Here is a 17,526-nt window from a genome sequence, read left to right as displayed (position 1 = left end):
CTGCGTTTGCGAGAACATTCGCATGATGGCGTCCGAAAGGAGCAGATCTCAAAGACAGGAATGGGTACGCTTGTCAAAACACTATTCACAGTTTTTACACCATTATCGATATCTAGTCACACAACTAATACACATGCATATTGATCTCCTTCTTAACAGTTCAGAGAGGTGCGGGCGAAGCTCCTAGAAACGGAGCGCGTAGAAGCACTTCAAGAGGAAATAGTGGGATTTTTGCTCGACCAGGTCATAAATCCGAAGGGAGAATACTATTACCCGCTACCGCCCTCATGAAAACCACTTCCAATTGTCATCGTGCTCCGAAGGCACCAATTAGGCTAATGCCACTGGCTCCGAAGGCAACATGCATATGTAGGAGAAATTGTATATAGCTATACATGTGTGTATGTGTGAATTAATTAATATGATGGTTTGTGAGACATTGATGATATATATATATATATATATGCATAACGTGTACAATGTGTAGTATCGTAAAATACCAGCAAACGAAAAAGAATTAAAATGGAAACACAAAATTAAATGAAAAATAAATCATAAAACTAAAACCCCCCCAAACCTTATAGTACCAACCGGTACTAAAGGGCTCCAGGCCCCTGGAGCTGGCTCGTGCCACGTGTTTTCCCTTTAGCACCCGTTCGTGCTGAACCGGTACTAAACGGGAGGGAGGGGGCTTTAGTGCCCACACTTTAGTGCCGGTTATGAAACCGGCACTAAAGGGCCTTACGAACCGGTGGTATTGCCCGGTTCTGCACTAGTGAATACTAGTCATCTTGGTACATGCACATTCATCCCAGGGCAGGAAAAATAGAAAACAACAAACCTCTTCCGGGTAGATGGTGGCACGATCGACGGAAGCATGTGCAGGCTGCAGACGAGAGGATCAACTGATTGTCGATCATAGCAGTGGAACGCAGATTGAGGGAAGCCGGACGTGGGCATGTACTCGTGTGATTGCAGCAGATCGATCGATGACCTTCATTGTGCGCGGGCACCATGTGAGATTGTTGGCGGCGTGCGATAGGAACCTTGGATTAGGGCTTTTGGAAAATAGGGACTGAGGAGATTAGACGATCTTTACATTCCCTACTTACAACTATGAGCACAGTATACGCGGAGATACAGATACGATCTCGGCCGTGCGCTCGTGCGTCTAACTCTCAGGACAATCGATCGATCGGCTGTGCCCTCGCGGCCTCGCCTGTACGAGCCTAGCACCAGGCTCGAGAAGCCCATGGGCTGGCCCGCGTACTACTTGTTCGGGAGGGGGCCCCTCGATGTCGGGGGCCCGGGGCGGCCGCCCCCCCCCCCCCCCCCCGCCCCCCTCAGGGCCGGCCCTGAGCTGAGCGGACATTTAGGTGCCATCTTTGGATGGCCAGCTTTCACTGTTCGTGGACTGGTCCCCACCGGCACGGATACGGTGTACGAATATGGTGGGAGCCTCGATGGTAGGCGGAGGCAAGCATATCTCTGGCGATATGCTGCGCCATCGGATCTAAGCAGGGGGCGTGTTGTTAGGTTTTTTGGTGGCGGCTGGTGTTTGCGGGCTGTTGCTGTGGTGGTGTTGCGGGGCTGGAACGACGCCGGACTGTGGGCAGACGGCGGCGCAGTCGCCGCCACCCTTGATTCGCGTGGATTAGATTGGAGCCGGTATAATGGGCGTCAACTGCGTTGCAACGGCTATCCGGGATGAGTGACCGCGCGTGGCTTAGGCGCACGTGGATCCTACGGCTATGATACGCTTGATCAGATGGCTGTGGGGCTTAGGCGATCGACAAACTACAACAACAACCATATCCGCACCAACTATCTGATGACATCACATGAACGACCAAGTTCTTCAACAGCAACGCCTTCACGAAGGGGCTTAGGCGATCGACAAACTACAACAACAACCATATCCGCATCAACTATCTGATGACATCACATGGACGATCAAGTTCTTCAACAGCAACGCCTTAAGGAAGGGAGGGACACTCAAGTGTCGTCGTCACCGGATCCAACCATAAAGTCAGAATGTAGGTTTTCACCCTCAAGAAGCAGCCCGAGCATATTCGAGCAATGCCTTCAACAAGATAATGACGTAAAAAACCATCGCCATTCCCAGGCATAACCACTCTCGGTTGACCTAGAATTTCGCCTCGAAGCTCAAGACCAGATGCTCGAGTAGCACCACCATCGAAGTCATTGTCGCCACCACTTTTCCACAGTCTATAAGCGGCTACATGCAATGCAACCGCCGCCACTGTACAACCATTCCTCTCCGTCAAGTCATCGTCCATAATTTGTATCTCACCGTCGAAATCAACAACCGGATCAAGAGAGATGAACCCTCCCAAAATCTTTCATTGATCACCGCCATCGTGGAGCCATAGGAAGTCCCTGCATTTTGCAGTCACCACCACCCGGCCGATCGGATCTAGATCGCCACCACCAAGCCGCGGACCGTAGCGCCGGCGGCGGCCACCGCATGTGCGGAAGGCTGGCCCATTGCCGGGAGCACCATGGGAGCCAAGTGCAGCACGCCACCAGCGGAGGCCTAGCGCGAGCACGTGAACTGGCAGGTAGTGTTGGGCAGATCGACGAGGCGGCAGAGCTCTGGTCGCCTCTCCTGGAGCGGCAGCGCAAGGGCAGCCTTGCAGCAGTGGATCAGCGCCGGCGGCACCCCAAGCATCAGGCCCGTGAGAACGAGATGAAGAACCACCACGATTGACTCATCAAATCCATGGATGTTGGAGAGGAAGAGGAAGATGGGAGTTGCGCCCGTCCAGTCGCCGGAGCCGGCCTTCGCCGCCGCCGGCGACGGCTGCCGGGGGCGGCGGCGGAGTGGTGATAGATGGGATCCGGGCGGCTAGGGTTGGGGGCGCCCAGTGTCGCCCTTGAGCGACACGGGAGCGATGGGGGTGTTCTGTTCTATTGACAGAATTTCAGTCCATAAAAAGCTACGGCTATAATCTGCCAAGAAGATCTGACCTAATACTTGTGTTTGCAGATCAGCACAATTAATAACAGTTGCGGAGGAACTGAGGAGGCAAGGTTTGCATGCATGGTGTACGTGATGGCAACAGATACATGAAGGAAAAACACACAGGAATGAACAGCCTTTACATATATGCAAACGCTTCTGAGTTTTGAGATCATATCTAACGGGTTCAACAAATACATCAATCCTGAAAAGCACTAATAATCCCATGAGGCTGGCATACACAAGAACAGGCACATGCATCCTAGTCAATAGCTCGGTCTACAGTTCCGGTGTGTACCAACTGTTCTCTTTGGAATTGCTTCAGCCAAATTCCAGTGAGCGCCTCCTCTTGAAAAGACTTCCTCCAAGTTGGGACAGTCACTGATACATAGTTCCTCAAGGGCTGGGAGCTGCAGCTAGAGTCCCTCCGGTAGTGTCTCTAACCTTGGGCAGTTATAAATATCTAGCTTCTTGAGCCGAGGGAATGATACAACCGCTACTTGTCCTACCACTTCCTGGTGCCATCTCTCTAGCATAGGCATGTAGTGAACTACCACGGTTTCCAGATTAGGAAAATAAGGTGTTGGCGAAATACAGGAGTCTCTATTGTCTGTATCATCATTTACCAACGCGCATACTTGTCAAGCTATGAAAACCTCGCAAATACAAGTACCGGAGGGAGGGCAGCTGCCATAATGCTGGAAGATCCTTGCAATTCTTGCTACCCAGAGAAAGTTCACTTAGTTGTTCTAACATTGTAGAGTCATGCATCCATGATGAGAATTTAGCACCCGTATAATCAGATAACATTAAGACTTCAAGTCTTTTGTGAGGACGAAGGGCCTCTAATATTCCTTCTGTATCAGTATGTACTTCATCTCCATCGCTTGTGCTATAAGGTCCGGACCAATTGAGTGACAATCGTTTCAAATTATTCTTGGCAGATATATTGCCTTGTTTAGCATTTTCTGCACTGTGCACTTCTCTCAGATTTGTCAAAGAAAGACCACCACCAAGATTAAAATCTTTCAGTTGCTCAATTCCACGGCCTGCATCACTATCAATCACGTAATTTGTCAATGTCTGTAGAGAATTCAGTTGACCAATACCTTGTGGCATGCGCTCCAAACGAAAACACCCATGGAGGAAGATGTGCCGAAGACTGCTCATATATCTCATACCTTCTGGTAATTTCTTAAGCTTCATACAACAATTGAGCTTCAATGTTTGCAAGCTATACAACATCATAGTGGCTTCAGGTAGTGAAGATATATCAGAATAAGAACAATCTAGATAGCGAAGATGCTTCATGTTTGTCACATTTGTCTTGATTGAGTGTGTCTTCAATGCTCGCAACGACACGAACAGTGACTTGGCCATTACCAAAAGAATGAAAAATTGTAAACTTTGGACTAATATTGTGCGAGGCCGGGGAACTAGAATCTTCTGCATGACTGCAGTAGTATCAAAACTGATATAATCAAGTGACAAATGTCAAACCTCATTTTGTAATGAACTGGTATCTGTGGATCGTTGCAGAATTTCCTGACATGATGAAGATACTTGCAGAGTGGTGAAATCGTTTCCGCTTACAGAGTCAGCAAGATCATGCATCTTGCAAGTAGTTACTCTGTGGATGAAGTACTCCCTTTGAATCTCCACATCTTGGAGAAAACATCTCGAAACTAGCACATTGAAAATTTGTTGGCCCCTTGTTTCTGATGCAATAAAGTCATTTGCCATCCAAAGCTGGATTAACATGTCCTTGTCCATCTGACTATCCTTGGGGAAAATAGCACAGAGGGAAAAGCATATTTTCTCTTCTGATGACAAGTGATTATAACTCAGTTGTAGTGCAGGTACAATCCCAGTAGTTGCGAGTATGTTAATCCTCCAGACATCACTATCCACAACAGAAAACCATTGACTGTGATTCTTCGAACGAAGTAAAGCTGCTATAGTCTTGATAGCAAGAGGCAATCCCTCACACTTGTGCACAATACTCTTAGCCATTGAAATCAATTCCTCTTTCTTCTCCACTTCCCTTCCAAATGCAATTCTGTGAAAAAGTTCCCATGATTGATCCTCATTCAGACATGATATCTGATGTGGGGGAAGTGTGCCCATGATAGACGCAACTTGACCGCTGCGGCTTGTCACAATTATAGCACTACCTGAGCCAACATTTGAGAATAGCAATGATTTCAAATCATCCCACTTTTGTCCATCTTCATTCCAAACATCATCCAGCACTAGGAGGTACCTTCTGTTGCCCAAAACACTACAAAGTTCCTTCTGCAGTGCCTCCATCTGAGTCAAATCACACTTCTTCATGGTGGCCACTTCTATTACAGATCGGACAATTTCTTCAACAACGAACTTGTCAGAGACACGGACCCATAAGACCAACTCAAAATGATGCTTCACCCTCTGATCACTGTGCACAAGTTGGGCTAGGGTGGTCTTACCAATTCCCCCCATACCAACAATGGGGAGCACCATGACATCACTATTATCATCATTGTTGTTGTCAGAGTGATGGAGCAATACCTTCACTACTTGTTCCTTGTCATTTTGCCTGCCGACTATCTCTGATTCATTGACATGAGAGTGCGTTTGTGGATGATCGATGGTTGGTGCCTCGGCATGTTGCAGGAAGTGAAAATTATTCATCTCCACAACCAGTTCATCTATCATTTCAAGGGCATCTTTCATCTTCCTGCTCATGGAGAGGCGGAAAATAACCGGGCTGTTGGTGGTGAAGTAGCTTAGCATCTGCAATGAAATGAAAACAATTAAAATGAAATTAAATACCTCCATTTCCAAAACCTTAAAGAAATAAACGAGATGCAGATAATGTGTTGCTTGCTACTCATGTGGAATAGTCGGTCAGATGTCGAGTGGGTGCTGATATGTACATCATCTTTTGTGATTTCATTCGAACTTGGTTTCCATGAAAATGAAATGTGATAATAGTAGGAAGCATCAGAGAAGAAGGAGCGGGCGAGGACGAACCTTTCGTGCCATTGGGTAGGGGCGCATCTGTGCAGCACGGCGGCGCAACGCTTCGTAGCGGAAGTCGTCGAGGACGTCATCAGCACGATAGGCGGCGGTCTTGAGGTCTGTCATCCACCGGCAGACGGCGGGGTTGGTGCGGCTCTTGACGTCGGCGTCCAGCAGGATGAGCTGGACGGCGGCGAGGTGGCGCTCAAGCTTCCGGCGCGACTTGTCGAGCCCCCATGCCCGCAGCAGCTTGCCCACCAGCGCGTCGCTGGCCTTGGCGGCCACGCTGCCCAGCAGTGGTATCAGCAGGGAGCCCATCTCGATCTCGGTTGCCGCCAGACAGTGAAGTGATGTGAATCCCAGGGCCAGGGGTGAGATGAGATCTGCGGAGGTGAAGTGGGGGTGGTGTTTGCATCGAGAAAGAATCGTTCCTAGCTATAGTACTAGCGTGTAGTGCGCGGCGGCACGCCGCGCCACATGGATTGGCAAGTTATTTTTTTTGTAATTTTTGGTAAGTCGTCTCAAGCTTAATTCGTGACAAATTAGTTATTTGTTTTTTTGGTAATTTTTGGTAAGTCATCTCAAGGCTTAATTCGCGACAAAGTAGTTCATATAAGGAAAGAGTGTATGCATAAGTGATCTACAGTATGTGGGAAAAGGATGCATCTAGTCTAGGCGGTATATGCATAAGTGATCTACAGTACGTGGTGATAGTGGCTACTGGATACAGAATTGCAAAGCTCTAGTTCTCTTCTTAGACCTGAGGTTAGCTAAAAAAAAGGATTGCTCTTCGCTAACAAACAGAAGATGATGCCAACAATGAGGCTGTTTCAAGACCCCAGTAGCAATATTCAAAGTAACTGACATATTTATCTAATCAGTACCGGTCAGTTTTCATACTACATATATACTGGGAAACACTCAAGAAGACCACATGTACAACTTTAACACAGCTTCCTGGAACAATCAACTGTCTTTTTAGAGAATTCATTAGCGCGGATGATATACAATGCGCCAAATCCATAACAGCTCGGCTTCGTGGAACAATCAACTGTCCTTTTAGAGAATTCATTAGCACGGATGATGTCCGATCAGCAGGATGTATGCAAACATTTGAGTTGCTTTAATATCAGGATTGAAATCTGTAGAAATTCATGTGACCAGACCACACTATCTAAGGACCAAGGAAAATCTCATGATAAATTGTCAGCTATATGTAAGATAGCAATGATGCTAGAAATGGGAAGTTCCAGAGGCCTAAGTTTTATACTGATAACGCATGGCATGCCACTCTATACTTAAATCTCAGGCCATTAGAACCTTAGAAACACGGAAAATCCCTTGTGGCCTCAAGAAAACAATCAAGTATGAAAGAAAAAGGAAAGAAAATAGATAGAGTATATAATTAGCAACCTTCCAAAATTACGATAAATGACATGGAGAAAGCACAAATTCACTTAGATTTGTAAGTACTTCCATTTAGAAAAGGAATTGTACAAACTAATTGCTAGAGCAGCAATGAAGCAGTGAACAAAAAAAAGAGAAGATTGTAGGAAATTCCACATAATAAGCAACCTTGAGATATAGATGAGAAAAAGCTAAAACGACCTTGGCTCCCAGAAGCTGTGTAGGGTGTGGTCATTTTTTCCCTGAGTGCAAGAAAGCAAAGAAAATAATAATTCTGAAGTTACCCAAATATCCACAATAGGGTTATTTTCTGGCAGTAATTGGTATTGAAAAGGTAGGAACTAAGTAGCTCTCTAATATATATTTTGTTTGGAGAATCTTGTAGGAAATGTTGGTCTATGCTCTGTTACTATTTAACCAGAGCATGGTTATTATAAACAAAAAATGGTACATGCATATTAGACAATGTGAATCAGTAGGCATTGAATTGGAAGCATGATTAATAAGGGAGAAAGCGAAGTCCTGTTATGCAGCTGTTAGTTGGTAGTTGAGCAGTTTTAACATGCTCCCCCTTATCTCCTTTTTTCACATGAGAGGTAAGAGCATATAATAGATCTGAGCCGTTGATCTCATTAATTGGTGGTCTGATTAACTCTTACCTTCTTACCTGACATGTAAAAAGCTGGGGTAAGAGGGGGCATGTTAAAATTTGCCTAGTTGGTAATCAGGAGCTAGAATGATTTACAAAAGGAGATGTATAGCCAGTTCAAGCATTTAGGAATCAGTGGATACTCAACTGTAAGCATGATCCATAGGAGAGAAAGCAGTCAGATTATGCAACCATTAATTGGTAATTAATGACCGGTACGTTTGCAAGCAGCTCTGTTAGTGTGTTGACAAATAAGGATAACAAAAAACTTCTGAAACTTCCTAGAACTTCAGCTCTACTGCTTGACATGAAGCATGAAGCAATGTTGCCTGCATGTGTGTAGTTTTGAGAATGGATAAACAATTACAATGTTTCATTTCTGAAACTTTGTACACCTTTCTCTTTGTCAAATATTGCAGAACAACATGTTTCCGCACATATTTGATATAGTTGTACAGAAACATAGCTCTGAGAACAATTACTAGCTGAAACGACACATAAAGATTTTACTAATGCATGAGTATTTTGTTTATCCAATGCTATTCTGAATTTTCTAGAGTTGAGGCTTCTCTTTCTGGTCCATGTTCCCCTGTAAACTTGAGGTATGCATCTCTGATTGCATGCATCTCGGCTGCTGCATCTTTTGTCAGTGCTCGGTCTCGAGGTTGTTTCTTTGAGCATGATATGCCAAGCCTTAAGACCGAAACCAATACCTCCTGGATTCTAATATTGGCAGTGTTATTGTGTCGTCCGATGTGCAGCCACAATGTTGGGTCGGCTATCTCCAAGGTTCTGTTTGGGATTCCATCCTCAACAAACTTATGCAGATCCAAAGAATCTTTGAACATGCCTTCTGTTGGGCTCCTTCCGGTAAACATCTCAAGTAATAATATGCCAAGACTATAAAGATCACCAGCTGTTGAGACAGCAGAGCATTCACCGTACTCTACAATTATGCAATGTTTTGTGCTTAGCATGCCATATTCGAGTGAAAAGTAAAATATGAAATTAGAAGAGTTTCAATCACCTGGAGCAACATAGCCTATGGAACCTCTAATTCCAGTTGAGCTATATGAAGTTTGCATCCCCTTGCTTGTATTTTCTTGCAGAATCCTTGATATGCCAAAGTCTCCAACTCGTGCACTCATGTCTTCAGAAAGAAGAATGTTTCTTGGCTTGAGATCGCAATGGATTACCAATGGTTGACAGTAGTTGTGTAGATATTCTATTGCATCCACAATACCGACAGCAATATCAAGCCTCTGAGCAAGGCTGAGTGTGTTGTTTGTAGTAGGTTGTTGAGATTCTGGATGAAGCCAACCATCCAAGTTACCATTGCACATGAACTCAAAAACCAATGCCTTGAACTCCTGACCTTTGTGGTTGACGCTCGAACAAGAAGTAATGATCTTAATGAGACAACGATGTCGCATCCTTCTCATGATCTCACACTCAGCCTCAAAACTCTTTGAATACCTAGATTGACCAAGATTAAAAACCTTGACAGCCAATGTTCTTTCTTCAGTGTTCAAAACACACTTATAAACTGCACCATAACTTCCTCTCCCAAGCAAGTTGGCTTCTGAAAATCCGTTAGTTCCTTTCCATAATGCATGATAGGGGATTCTATTGTAACGGTCACCAACAATTGAATTTTGTGCTACTGTATTCTGGCTTGGTTTGAGATTCTTGCAAAGCATCCAAATAAGAAAAACAAGTGAAAGTGACAACAAGATTGCTCCAACTGTCGCTAAAGAAATGACAAGGGACTTTGGCATCTTTCTAGTCTTCTTGCTTATGGAGCATGGAGCCAAATCCAGTTGAGGTGTACCACCACACAAATTGATATTCCCGGCAACCGCTAAGTAAGTGATGTTTCTAAAAACACCTTCATGTGGCACCTCGCCTTGCAAATTATTGAAGGATATATCCAGTTCAGACAATGATGACAAATTTTGTAGGACTAACGGGATTGACCCTGACAAGTTGTTATGTGCTAGGTATAGTCCTTGCAGGTTTCCAATATTACCAAGGGCATCAGGAATATTACCAAAGAACTTATTCATGCTGAGGTCTAGTTTAATGAGCCCCTTTATATTTGCCAGTGATCGAGATATGACTCCCTCGAATGAATTATTTTCTAATGATAGCAGTACCAACACTATGCAATTCTGAATACTATCAGGTATCTCGCCAGACAATCGGTTTCCTGATAGAATAAGTCGGTTAAGGTTTGACAAGCTACCAACTTCATTGGGAATGGGTCCAGAAAGGGAATTGTATGACAAGTCCACATACAAAGAGAGGCTGGTTAATTTCAAAATCTCTCTTGGTATTGAACCATTAAGATGGAAATTCCTTGACAAATCAAGCATAAAGATATTTTTCAACTCTCCCAGGCTTGCTGGAATTGGCCCCTCCAAATTGCAATCACGTGCACGAAGGCTAATCAATTGTGAAAGGTTTCCTAGCGATGGAGGTATGAGACCAGACAAGGTATGGTTGATCAAGTTTAAGTTGACCAAGTTCTCTAGCTTACCGATGCTATCTGGAATCACTCCAGATATAGAGGTAGCTGCTATATCAAGAACATTGAGACCAACCAGATTACTGATGTCAGCAGGAATAATTCCAGAGATCATACTTCCACCAAAGTATAAGGACTGGAGAGTCGTTGAGAGGTTTACAATTGAACCTGGCAGTTGTCCTTCAAAAGCATTGTTGCTGAATGCCAATAGCTGCAGTCTGCTGCAGTTTGCCAAAGAAGTGATGAATTCCCACCACTTGTTGTCATTTGCTTCAAGCTTATTGTCGCTCAAGTTCACAAGTTGGAGACGTCTGAGCCTCCCCAACGTGGGAGGCACATACCCACTAAATTTGTTTGACGCGAGCATAAGTACTTGGATGGAAGATATGTTGGATATTGAGGAAGGGATGGTTCCTGTGAAGTGATTATTAAGCAAGCCAAGATGTCTCAACTTGGAGAACTTGCTTCCGATATCATCCGGAATGCTTCCGTACAACATATTTGACCCTACACCAAATACTTCCAGGGATGACCAGTTGTAGAGAGAAGGTGGAAGCGTACCAGAGATGTTATTTGCATAGAGAGTGAAAAAACGCATGCTCCGGATGCTTCCCAGCCCTGATGGGATTGAACCAATGAGCTGGTTCACAGTGAGTTCAAGGAACTGTAGATTGGACAGGTTGGCCATCGATGCCGGGATGGCCCCTGTGAAGTTGTTTTTTCTCAGCGAGATTATTGTCAGGGACGTGAGCTTCTCGCCAAGCTCAGCCGGGATGTGCCCGCCAAGCTTGTTGTAGTCCAGTCTCATTTCGGTCATGCTGGTGCAAGAGCTCAAGTTAGCAGGGAATGTGCCAGAGAAGGAGTTGTAATTCAAGTAGAGCCTCTGCAGGCGGTGGAGTCGGCCGAGGCTCGCCGGAATGTCTCCGTGGAGCGAGTTGGAGCCTAGTTCGAGCATCTGCATGGACGTGAGATTCCCAATGGCTGGGGAGAGTGCTCCGACGAGCCCGGCGCCGTTCAATCTCAGCGCCGCCACCCGCGCTGGCCTGCGGTGGCTACACGTCACTCCTTTCCAGCTGCAAAAGTCAGTGCTGCCGTTCCAGGAGGCTAGCGAGCCACCATGGCTAAGCTGCGATTTGAAAGCAAGCAACGCGGCCTCATCGCCGGCGCTCACAAGGACGATCATCAGGACGACAACAAGTGAGCATACCAAGCTCATGGTGATGCGATTATCACTATTGTTGTGTCCCTCTTTGCATGCTCTCTTGGTTTGGCTTCCAAGTAGAATTTCTTGTCCCATATATACTAGCTTAGCTTAGCTTAGCCGGTCCTGTGGGTATTGCAAAGTGATGTGCTCTTGGTTTGATGAGGGTTTACCATCTGCCAGCAAAGCAAAAGCTAGGCTGTTATATCAGCAGAGCGATATACTAATATTATATCATGGGATATAGTATGTCGGCAAGAAGATCGTTTCAAAAGGTACGGCCATATGTAGGTCAGCTTTTTGTTCAAAAAATATATATAGGTCTGTCTCTGATGTCTGATAATTATCAAGACACTGAGTCATAGAAGTCCCGGATGAAACATGTTGCAACGGAGGGAGGCTGGCAGAGTCTGGAATAGAATAATGGCTGGCCGGCCGACCCGGTGATAAAATTGGCGGGGCTGAACGGCAGGTTGCCGGCCGCGCGCGTTGAGACCTTCATTGTCGTTTCCATCTGGTCTTCATCATGGTTGTGCATCAACGTGTACAAAATAAAATATATATGACGCAAGAAAACAAACAAGTAAGAGATGTGATGGATGCAGGAATTATGAACAAACCTGTATGTAGAAAGAGAAAAATTCACCCACGATCCCAGAACTTGAGCCAATGCTCACTTTGGTACCATACCTTCAATGTCCCCGAAATACGATACCTCAACTCGTCATGGGGTTCACATACGATTCAAAATACGGTTTTGCGTACATATTTCATTGAGCTGGCATATGGCTGACCGGTCAACCGCCATGTGGCGATGGCTGTGTGGACAACGTGGCATCACATTTTGCAAAAAACAAAACCCTACATGCAAGGGCCCACCTGTCAGCTGGAATAGATTAATGGCTGGACGGCCGACCTGGGATAAAATTGGCGGGTCTGAACAGCAGGTTGCCGGCCGCGTGCATTGAGACCTTTGTTGTCGCTTCCATCTCGTCTTTATCATGTCCGTGCATCAACGTGTACAAAATAAACTATATATGATGCAAGAAAATAAACAAGCAAGAGATGAGATGGATGCATGAATTATGAACAAACCTGTATGTAGAAAGAGAAAAATTCACCCACGATCCTAAAAGTTGAGCCGGTGCTCACATTGGTACCATAACTTCCATGTACCCGAAATACGATCTCTCAACTTGTCATGGGGTTCACATATGGTCCAAAATATGATTTTATGTACGTATTTTGTTGAGCTGGCATATGGCTGACTGGTCAACCGCCAATTAGCGATGACTATGTGGACAGCGTGGCATCACATTTTGCAAAACAAAAAAAAAATCCTGCATGCAAGGGCCCACCTGTCAGCTCGAATAGAATAATGGTTGGCAGGCCAACCCTGGGATAAAATTGGCGGGGCTGAACGGAAAGTTGCCGGCCGCGCGCGTTGAGACCTTCGTTATCGCTTCCATCTCGTCTTTATCATGGCCGTGCATCAACGTGTACAAAATAAAGTATATATGACGCAAGAAAACAAACCAAGAAACAAACAAAAGATGAGATGGATGCGGGAATTATGAACAAACCTGTATGTAGAAAGAGAAAAATCCACCCACGGTCCCAGAACTTTAGCCGGTCCTCACTTTGGTACCCTAACTTCAATGTACCCCAAATACGATCCCTCAACTTGTCATGGGGGTCACATACGGTCCAAAATACTATTTTGCGCATGTAGTTCGTTGAGCTGGCATATGGTTGACCGGTCAATCACCACGTGGCGATGACTGTGTGGACAGCGTGGCATCACATTTTGCAAAAAAATCCTTGCGTGCAAGGGCCCACCTGTCAGCTCGAATAGAATAATGGCTGGCTGGCCGACCATGGGATAAAATTGGCGGGGCTGAATTGCAGGTTGCCGGCCGCGCGCATTGAGACCTTCGTTGTCGCTTCCATCTCGGTGAAAAACCACAGAACTGGCCCTTTGGCCAAAGTTCAGCACAAAATGGCCCCGTTTTCAAAAGATTTCGCAAAATGGCCCCTTTGGCATGACGCCCGCACCTGGGGCACGATGCTAGACTACATAACTCCCCTGGTCAAGGGCGCCATATGACGGCGCTAAGCTGCCACGTCGGCGATGGTTCGGCGTGCATGACGCCCAGTCAGGGGCACTATGTAGGCGACCATGACGCCCTGAACCAGGGCGCCATGCCCCTTCGCTATAAAAAATGGCCTGGGCAGCGAGGAGGCCCGAGCCAGAGGCTCTGTTCTGTTCGCCCTGCTCTCTCCCCTAGCCCATCGCCCCTCCATCCCCCCTCCAAATTTGTGGCATAGAAGTGCCGATCGAAGGGGGAAAGTGGTGGATCTTCTCCCCCTCCCAATCCTCAAGGTAATCCCCCAGCTTTCTCCTCTTTTTATTGGTTAATTTTTTTTGCATTGACGCCATGTGTAGAAACCCTAGTTCATCCACTTTGTCAAAATTTGTTGATATTTGCACTTGTCTTAGAAATGTATGGGTAAGAATTTGTATGGTATGATTAGGATTTATTACTTATAGTAGTTTTTTTAGTTTTTATGTATGGGTTACTCTTTGTAGCAAATTTGACATAGGGAATACTAAGGTTGTTTGCAAATGTGTGTATGCATGTTCACTTGTATAAAAGATTTGGCTTAGGTATATATTTGCATTTGTATGTATCCATTTGTTGTATGGATATGGATATTTGCACATGTATTTATGTTTGTATTTGCACTACTCCGGATATTTACAAATGACAAGAAGGCTTATGATATACATCGTAATTTTGTAGGATGGCTTCTCTTATCCATCCATCATACGATCAATGGCACCATGTGCGGTTCATGGCAGATGAAGGCTGGTTTTTGATCAGCTTCACCTGAGGTTCGGTTCGGTTCATGACAAGATGCGGTATGATGAGCGATACACGGAGTATATCCGGAAAACTGGGTTTCTCCCTTTCATCTCACTTGTGTCTCGTTCGATGTCGAAGATGAACCCTTGTGCGATCACGACACTCATTGACCGATGGCGCCTTGAGACACATAATTTTCACTTCTTTGCCGGGGAGATGACGGTCACTTTGCAGGATGTTTCTCTGATCACTGGACTTCTCATCATAGGAGAGCCTATTTGTTTTAGCACATATTCTGATGGATGGCGTGAGATTATGATTGGACTCATAGGGAGTGAGCCAGGGGTGCAAGGGAACTCCGCCGGTGCATGTTATCATTGGATTGCTCAAAACTTTGGCGAGTGTCGGGATGATGCTGATGATGAAACGGTGCAACAGTATTGCATGGCATACTTGTGGTATGTAGTTAGCCGGACTCTTTTCTCATACGGCACTAGCGTGAACGTTTTCTTTATGTGGCTTAAGTTGTTTGCTGGGTGGGAGCATGGACTGAGTTGGGTTATGGCAGCGCTAGCTTATATGTATCACTAGGTAACTAGTTTTGTTTGCAATATGCACTACTAGGAAAAGGGCTATAGATAGGATCGATACTAATGGCGCACCAGGTAAGTAGTGCGCCACTACTATATACTAATGGCGCACCGGTTGGTGGTGCGCCATTAGTGTGGAAGACACTAATGGCGCACCAGGCACACGGTGCGCCACTAGTATTGAATTTTTTTTCCATTTTTCCATACACTCTAATGGCGCATGGTGCCAAAGTGCGCCATTACTAGTTCTACCAAGTAATGGCGCACCTTGTAAGCAGTGCGCCATTAGTATATTTTTTTTTTACTTTTTTGCAAAACTGCTAATGGCGCACCGTGTATATTTTCATGGACACTTTTTGATCTCGATCTCGATCCCACCCGCACCCTCCCCCGCTAGCTGCACCGCCGCCGACGACCCACCGCAACCCTCCCTCGCTCCACCGCCGCTGACGAGCACCCCCCCCCCCCCCGCACCCTCCCCGCCCCACCGCCGCCAACGGGCACCCCCCGCACCCTCCCCCGCTAGCTCCACCGCCGCCGACGACCCACCGCAACCCTCTCCCGCTCCACCGCCGCCGCCGAGCACCCGGCCCCCCCGCACCCTCCCCCGCTCCATCGCCGCCAACGGGCACCCCCGCACCCTCCCCCGCTAGCTCCACCGCCGCCGACGACCCACCGCAACCCACCCCGCTCCATCGCCGCCGACGAGCACCCGGCCCCCCGCACCCTCCCCCGCTCCACCGCCACCAACGGGAACCCCCCGCACCTTCCCCCCGCTCCACCGCCGCCGCCGATGATATTTTCAATTAACAAATTTGAACATATTTTCTAAATAATTATTGCTGTTTTTATAAAAAATATTACTGTTATGATTTAAACAAGTTTGAACATATTTAACCACAAATAAATATTAAACATGATTTAAAATGCATAAAAAAATATTGGGAAGCCTGGGAATCGAACCCAGGACCTCCTGGTGTGTGTGCTGCGTACTGACTAGTCGGGCTAGTGGGCGGGTTCTTTTTGATCTCGATCTCGATCCCACCCGCACACTCCCCCGCTAGCTCCACCGCCGCCGCCGACCCACCGCAACCCTCCCCGCTCCACCGCCGCCGACGAGCACCCGCCCCCCCGCACCCTCCCCCGCTCCACCGCCGCCAACGGGCACCCCCGCACCTTCCCCCCGCTCCACCGCCGCCGCCGATGATATTTTCAATTAACAAATTTGAACATATTTTCTAAATAATTATTATTGTTTTTATAAAAAAATATTACCGTTATGATTTAAACAAGTTTGAACATATTTAAACACAAATAAATATCAAACAGGATTTAAAATGCATAAAAAAATATTGGGGAGCCTGGGAATCAAACCCAGGACCTCCTAATGTGTGTGCAGTGTACTAACCAATCGGGCTAGTGGGCTGGTTCTGTTGTAGATAGGGTTAGGTGGTATATATGTCGGGCTAGATTAAATTACTTATGGCGCACCCTCCGGAGGTGCGCCATTGCTATGGATGTACTTATGGCGCACCCCTGGGTGGTGCGCCATTGCTAAGCCTCCCCCACACTAAAATCCCCAATCCCCAATCCACACTCTAATCCCTCCCCTGCCTCACCCGCCGTCCCCGGCCGTACGTGCACCCGACCACCCTCCGCCGCCGACCACCTCCCTCACCGTCCCCCCTCCGCCTGCGCCCGCACCCTCACCGTCCCCTCCCCCCGCGGCCTCGCCTGCGCCCCCCTCTCGAGCGCGACAACTAGGGTTCCTAGCCGCCGCCGCGGGCGCGCCCAGCCGGCCGAACCCTCCGCTGCCCCGCCTCCGATACAGGCCCCTCCAGCCCCGAAGCTGCGCCCCACCCGCCTCCTCCTCTCTTCTCCCGCGACCTCCCCCCTACCCCCTCTCAACCGCCCCGTCTCCTCAGCGCCGCCCGCCGTCTCCCCGAACCCTAGCTCCGCCGGCGTCGGGGACAACCACCTCGTCGGCCTCACCAGGCCGCAGGCCCTCAAGCCCCACGCCGTCCTCGGCCTCGCCCTCTCCACCGGCGGCGCCCCTTCCTCCACCCCTGCAGCGCAGCAGCAGCAGTAAACAGCCAGGTAAGATGATGATGCATTTTTATTCAGTCTTTCTATTCAGTCTTTCTATTTGTACTACTTGTTTGTTGTGAAGCTAAGATGATGATGCTATTTTCTTATATGGTGAAGATATACTCTAGTTCTCTTTGTGCTGTGTCACTCTGTTTTTCAAACGTATTTAGTTGAGCCAAAGTCACTTGGAGGCCCAACGTATTTATTTGAG

The 17,526-nt window shown here is 47.0% G+C and overlaps 1 protein-coding gene and 1 pseudogene across 1 annotated transcript; both read right to left on the bottom strand.

Moving 5' to 3' along the window:
• Positions 1–3,399: 3,399 nt before the first annotated feature.
• Positions 3,400–6,304, bottom strand: LOC123084484 (putative disease resistance protein RGA4; annotated as a pseudogene).
• Positions 6,305–8,581: 2,277 nt separating this feature from the next.
• LOC123084483 (receptor kinase-like protein Xa21) lies at positions 8,582–11,785 on the bottom strand. The gene is made up of 4 exons (XM_044506064.1): positions 10,911–11,785; positions 9,944–10,790; positions 9,070–9,730; positions 8,582–8,988 (listed from the first exon to the last, which is right to left on the bottom strand). The coding sequence occupies exons 1-4, from the start codon at positions 11,783–11,785 to the stop codon at positions 8,582–8,584; spliced, it is 2,790 nt and encodes a 929-aa protein (XP_044361999.1).
• Between the last annotated feature and the right edge of the window lie 5,741 nt (positions 11,786–17,526).

This window comes from Triticum aestivum, chromosome 4A (genome assembly GCF_018294505.1).
Source record: "Triticum aestivum cultivar Chinese Spring chromosome 4A, IWGSC CS RefSeq v2.1, whole genome shotgun sequence".
Classification (NCBI taxonomy): Eukaryota; Viridiplantae; Streptophyta; class Magnoliopsida; order Poales; family Poaceae; genus Triticum; species Triticum aestivum.
This window is presented reverse-complemented; position numbering and strand designations above follow the sequence as displayed.

Bases quoted from the DNA above. Each gene is read 5' to 3' on its own strand.
- LOC123084483 (XM_044506064.1), bottom strand. From the start codon at position 11,785: ATGAGCTTGGTATGCTCACTTGTTGTCGTCCTGATGATCGTCCTTGTG. The intron at 10,791-10,910 runs GTATGTGCCTCC...GGCAAACTGCAG, and splicing joins GCGTCAAACAAATTTAGTGG to CAGACTGCAGCTATTGGCAT. The intron at 8,989-9,069 runs GTGATTGAAACT...GCATAATTGTAG, and splicing joins CATAGGCTATGTTGCTCCAG to AGTACGGTGAATGCTCTGCT.